Genomic DNA, 6193 nt, shown 5'->3' on the forward strand with positions numbered 1-6193 from the left:
TACAAATATATATCAAATGATGCTGTTAAATAATTTTCCAATATATTTGGAAAGAAAAAAAATGCAATGAGAACCCCCAGGTTGTAGAGTCCCTCATAAAAAACTGTATACACTGTTGCTGTATTTGAGTTTTTTTTGTTGTTGATTATGTGTATGCATTTGTGATATAAAATGATCTATATTGTAATGTTATACACAAAAATAATATTCAAAATTTAAAAGCATTGTTGTTGAACATTTAGGGAATTAATTTGCATTATTGGCCTCATATATGAGGTCTATCTTTTCTTTGGGCACAAGTACTGTGTACTGTCCTTTCCCTGTTTGAGCATTTATGTTCTACTCTTCTAGACTAGACTACACTAAACAAAATTTTCCTTCATTTTGCTTGAGCATTGCCATGGATTCCATCAAAGTCAATTTTTACTGACCTTTTTTTCCCCTTACAAAATTTTTGATTTAACTCATTTGTGAAGAAAAGGTAATGTTTCATTTTTTTTGTTCAGGACAAATGCAGGTTTAGTCATGACCAACAAGTCTTTCAACAAGTGTACAATTTTACTGTAAGTCCAGGTGTCTTGTGCTCAGTCACAGGGGTAGACCTAATATCTTGTCTGGAAAAATCTTCTCTGTGTTCTAACACCCTTATATCTCATGGCTGTTAAAGCATCTGAAGTTACTTGTAATAACCAGAAAAATCATCCTGTTTTACTTTGGACATTGCTGGAGGAATTGGTTGTGCAGTGTCTTGAAGCTGAAATGCTGTACTATGGAATTTGTGTAAGAACCAGGACGAGCTGCAGTCAACAAAAGACTCGTCGGTCATGTAAAGTGCAGATTTAAAGCGCCCTGTAACTTAAGAAAGGTGGCTGGATTCAAGACACCGCTGTATGTGAATATAAACTAATGGCTTCGATGGGGTTTTTTCCCCCAACATCTTCTACACTATGCAACTGATAATTGCAGTTTTATCCCCAAAGTCTTACACTGAAGGTATCAATTAATGTAGCTTGAACTTTTTTTGTAATAAAATTAAAGTATGTATATTTGAGTAGGATAGTTCCATGCACAGCACAGCCAGTGTGAGGAAGAGGAAGCCGTGGGGCAGTTCAGTGTTCGGGGTCTGTACTGTCACAGGGACAGATTTCTTCACCTTGCTGAGTGGTGGATGATAATGATGCTTAACAGTAACGGTTTTATTTTGTTCATTGCAGTAAGGAGGGTGTACTCCTATACATTTTAAAGATGCTGGAATCTTCTTTAGCTCTTGTATAATTTTAGGAGTATGTAATGTTACTTTTCACCTAATTTCTCACACACCCCCCCCCCCCCATTTTTAATGTTAATCGTGATTGCCATTTTATATTTAAATTGCAAAAAATAATAAAAAAAAATAATAAATTAAGGACAAAGATAATAAAAAGGCATTTAATATTGCACAGAATTGTGGTGCTCAGTCTTTTATGACTAACCGGATTTTTCTCCCAGTCTGGAATGCCAAGTCGAAATTGCTGTCCAATCCCGTTGAGCCAGAGGAGCTGCTAAGGAGCAGTGAGGTGGGGAATGCCCTGCTGATCTAGCCCCTCCCTCCCAGAGCAGCCTCTGATGAGACGGGCGCAAATAAACGGTCCTGCAATAAATAGAGTAATTGAATCCAAAAAAAAAAAAATTATGATTGCATTAAAAATAAAATCCACTTGTGTTTGTTATAAATGTAGCTTCAGGTTTTAACCTACCAATGCTTAAAGTTACAAACGTTTGTATTTGGAGATGATTGCTTGTGCAGTTTTATATATGGTTTAATTTACTTCCAACTAGCTATTTTGTTCAGGACAGACCTGCACTTGGACCCATGCTTGTGAGATTTTTGAATTAGAGATGCAAAATATTATACAGGTATGAAAAGACACCAAAATATCATGATATATATTACATAATTTTCATTTAAATGCATGTTTTTCTTATCGCAGTAGCTGGCAACTATTTTTACATTGTATGCTTTTTTTCATATTCAAGATGTCTCATCGCTGCAGTATCATGTAAAAATGTTAAATCACATATAGTAATTGCTGGTCCAAGGCCATTAACTTACTCCTTTCTCTGCTTCAAAACTATATGTAGACGGAGGTCAGCACAAATGTTTATTAGTATGTGATGCCGGTAACCATGACATAATGCTTCTGAACCCAGAATTGGGAATGAACACATTAGACAGAATGAAGCTGCTTGCAGATTGGGGGGCATATTCCCCTGTATGATCTTTAGAAAGGAGAGGTTCTGTGAGGACTAAACCATTTAAACCAGGCACAAGTGTGTGATGTAGGGGACATACGTAACTTTAATACTCACACAGGGCACCATTTAATGTAGGGGATATGGTTATATCATTCTTTTACAAATGCGAGTGTAATTTAAAGATAATGAATCAGTCTAATTTAGGAAGTGTACCAACTATAATTTAATTAATAGTACCCATGGGGCTGGGTACCCATGTAGCACACTGTCACAGCTCGTTTTCCAGCTGTAAAACAGTGACCCCAGACAGCCTGGTGACCCAGCGAGACGACGCTGTGCTGCTGTGTGTGAGCGTGTGCACGAAGCCCATCCCGCGGTACAAGGCAATGGCGGCGGTGTGCGCAGAGGTGGTTTCCAGGACGACTCTGGCAAACCGACGCTCCCGGCAGAAGTGCAGGGCCGTCTGCACCAGCTGGGAACCCAGCCCGGTCCGGCGGCACCAGGGCGCCACGATCAGGTAGTGTATCTCCGCACGCCTCTCCGTCGCTCCGCCGCCGCCTCTCCCGTCAGCTCCTCTCTCCTCCTCCTCCTCCGTCGCTCTTCCCCGCCACGGCTACCATGCCGACGATCTGTAAGCCGCCAGCGAGCTCCGCCTCTGCCAGCCAGAAGCCGGCGTCGGGCCGCTCCCGCAGGAAGGACGGGACGTCGCCGAGGCCCGAGCTGAGGTTCTTCCTGATGTAGCCGCGGTACACATCGCGACAGCAGTAGTACACCAGCCCAGCCCAAGCTCCGCCGGCCAGCAGGGCACAGGCGCTGGAGCTCCCACCCAAGATGTGGCCCGTCACGCAGACGCTTAAGGTCACACAGATGTGATCCGGACGCCCCATGACCATCCTGAACGCTGAGTAGACCTGCTCCTTCACCACAAGGCGATACAGTGGCACGATGAGTTCTTTATCTGAGGGCTGGTAGTGACGGATGACATACTGCACTGAAAGAGAGATCAGGGGATAATGCGGCACTGCTACTGCTGAAAGGCACCTGCTACAGTAGCTTGCTCTGTGTTAGCATAGTGATCGTCAGTAACTAGCTAGATAACCAAATTAACTAGCAAGCCTGTGGAAAGCTCACCGTGTTGCAAAACATATCACTATATCACTGAAATACATGGCACATTTTAAACATTATTTTAAGAGATAGCTGCTTTACATGGTTGATATATTAGACTTGTAAATGAACACATCTGCCATTGCCTATGACTGGGAATTGCAACGTCTGGTCCCCAATTATTTCAATGGAATTTTTTACTTTTAAAGATCCAGAAACAAAACTTATAGGATACTTATATGTGTATAGGATGCCCTACTTTGCGAAGGATGCGATGCTGCCTTCAAATTTGGCTCCAAATAAGGCATCTTAAGAGTACTTACTTTTGGCCATGTAGTAGTGTATCAACATGTATGTGGACACCTGACATCCAACATCTCATCCAAACTTATGGATATTAATATGGAATTGCTCTACCATTTGCTGTTACTGTATAACTACCTCCACTCTTCTGGGAAGGTGTTATACTAGATGTTGTAGCATTGCTGCAGGGATTTGCTTCCATTCAGCCAGAAGAGCATCAGTGAGGTCGGGCACTAACTGGGCAATTAGGCCTGGCTCACAGTTGGCTTTCCAATTGATCCCAAAGGTGTTTGATTGGGTTGAGTTCAGGGCTCTGTGCAGGCCAGTCATGTTCTTCCACACCGTTCTCAATAAAAACCATTTTTATGTGGGCCTTGCTGTGTGCTTGGGGGCATTGTCATATTGAAACAGGAAGGAAAAGCACTGAATTATCTTGAATGTGATTGTATGCTGTAGCATTAAAATTTCCATTCACTGGAACTAAGGGGCCTAGCCCAAACCATGAAAAACAGCCACAGACCAAGGGGTGTCCAGATACTTTTCGGCCATATAGTATAGCTTCTGTTTGGAACATGCCTTGAATCAACCAACACTAACACCATCGCAAAAACCAACACAAACGCCAACTCAAACACCAACAGAAACACCGACACAAAGTCAAACACCAACACCAACTCAAACTCAAACATCAACTCCAACACCAACACCAAGGCAAAACCAGTGCAAAATCAGACTTACTCTTCATGTTTTCTGTGCCTCCAGCTCGTCAGCTTTTGAGGAGCTCTTACAGACTCTCTTTATTTTTTCTCATTTGTGCTTTCTTCCTATCAATTATTTATTCCCAGTCAGATGGAAACTTTGACCTTTTTGCATTGTACCGACATTACCTTAGCCCTCACATGACCGCAACCTCTGCTTGAGAGTTAATTTTCACTGAAATAAAAACATCTTGTCAGTGAGTTAGATAATCTGGAGTTAGACAGTGCCTATTCTAGAAATCCCTGTGTTCCAAAACTAATATGCCGTGCATAGGTATTTGAACAGTGACACAGTTTTCTTGTTGTATTTGCCCTGTACTCCAGTATATTGGGTGTGAAATAAAACTGAAAATGAGGTTAGCAGATTGTGAGACTGTTAGTGACTGTTAGTTACTGTCAGCTTCAATTTGAGGGCATGTACATCTGGGTAATCTATGTAAGAATTGTAAAGTCCTTTTTATACATTTTTTCTTTAGCTTAATTCCTTTTGGGTGACTGTAAAATTGAAAGAATGCCCACATGTAAGGTTGCTTATGACCTTGTGTACCTTCTTGCATTTCTGATTTTCTGTGTCCTGGCAATATAAATAGCAATAAAGTCCTCAATTATAAACCAGACAGTTAAGCTCAAGATAAAAACAGAAGTAAATTTCCAATTTTGTTGAGTAATTCAATAGCTGAGCTGAATTACCACCAAATATTGGGCCTTGTTAGAAAGAGGCTAAAACCATGATTCTTCTGATGATAATATCATGGTGCTTACCACTGCTTCCAACAACATAAGACCAATTTAATATGTAAATCTGTCAGCTTTTAGACAAGCCAAAAATTAATTTAGAAATTGACGAGTACCTACACAAAATATTAGCAGCTATGAAGCAATTAACTAGAAACTGATTAGAACCCAATCCACCACTAGTATGAAAGTATTAGGTACAGGAAATTTAAAGAAATGGAAAGGATAACTTCTGAAGTAAGAATATGTGAGAATATGGAACAAATGTAATCCCAATAACTTTAATCAATTTTGAGGGACCATGGCGCGGTACGGGTGTGGGTCTCGACCCATTTGCTGTGCATTTCCCATTTCCAGGTTGTGATCGGCTTTCTTCTTGAATTTTTTAACGTTACCTTGCCTTCTCTGTTTTTGGGAGGTGGGCGTTGTGGTGGTGAGCCTGCGGTAGAATTGGTTCCCGGGTTGTTGACGGGGAGGCCATTGCTCCTGTGAGGCATGGATATCCAGTTGGGGGTTGTTTTTTAGGGAATATTCTCTCTGACGTTTGAAGGTCTGAGGAAGTGGAGCTTTGCGTCTGCGTGGTGAGAGAGCTGGAGCTCATGCTCACGCTGATCAGGTCATTTAACCTATAATAACTGGAGTGGCAGAGAATTCCATTCACATATAGACAATCGGAGCATTTCTGGACTTCCTCTTCCACGTGCACTGTTGTTTTTTGCCTCCTGCAACCTTTTGATTCATGCACGCTCTTCTTCCTTTTGCTTGCGAGCTTGAGATTTGCACACGCAAAGTTTTCTTTTTTGCTGGCGAGCTTGGGATTTGCACGCGCAAAGTTTTCTTTTTTGCTGGCGAGCTTGGGATTTGCACGCGCAAAGTTTTCTTTTTTGCTGGCGAGCTTGGGATTTGCACGCGCAAAGTTTTCTTTTTCGCTGGCTTTTTTGCTACGTACACAAATTTTGGCATTATTCTGACTCCATATTGATCCCCTACACACCCAGTCTCCACACACACACACACACACGTACACACAGACACGGACACACAGACACGGACAC

The 6193-nt window shown here is 41.7% G+C and overlaps 1 protein-coding gene across 1 annotated transcript; it reads right to left on the minus strand.

The window, feature by feature from the left end:
* Window positions 1–1416: 1416 nt before the first annotated feature.
* On the minus strand, window positions 1417–4440 carry LOC135237219 (probable N-acetyltransferase CML5). The gene is made up of 3 exons (XM_064304101.1): window positions 4384–4440; window positions 2834–3226; window positions 1417–2781 (listed from the first exon to the last, which is right to left on the minus strand). The coding sequence occupies exons 1-3, from the start codon at window positions 4388–4390 to the stop codon at window positions 2504–2506; spliced, it is 678 nt and encodes a 225-aa protein (XP_064160171.1). The 5' UTR covers window positions 4391–4440; the 3' UTR covers window positions 1417–2503.
* Window positions 4441–6193: the final 1753 nt, after the last annotated feature.

The sequence above is a fragment of the Anguilla rostrata genome, chromosome 13, assembly GCF_018555375.3.
Source record: "Anguilla rostrata isolate EN2019 chromosome 13, ASM1855537v3, whole genome shotgun sequence".
Taxonomy (NCBI): Eukaryota; Metazoa; Chordata; class Actinopteri; order Anguilliformes; family Anguillidae; genus Anguilla; species Anguilla rostrata.

What these genes read in the sequence shown, in the direction of transcription:
- LOC135237219 (XM_064304101.1), bottom strand. An exon ending in GGTAGCCGTGGCGGGGAAGA is followed by an intron (nt 2,782 to 2,833) that starts GCGACGGAGGAG and finishes GCGGCGGCGGAG; the next exon opens with CGACGGAGAGGCGTGCGGAG.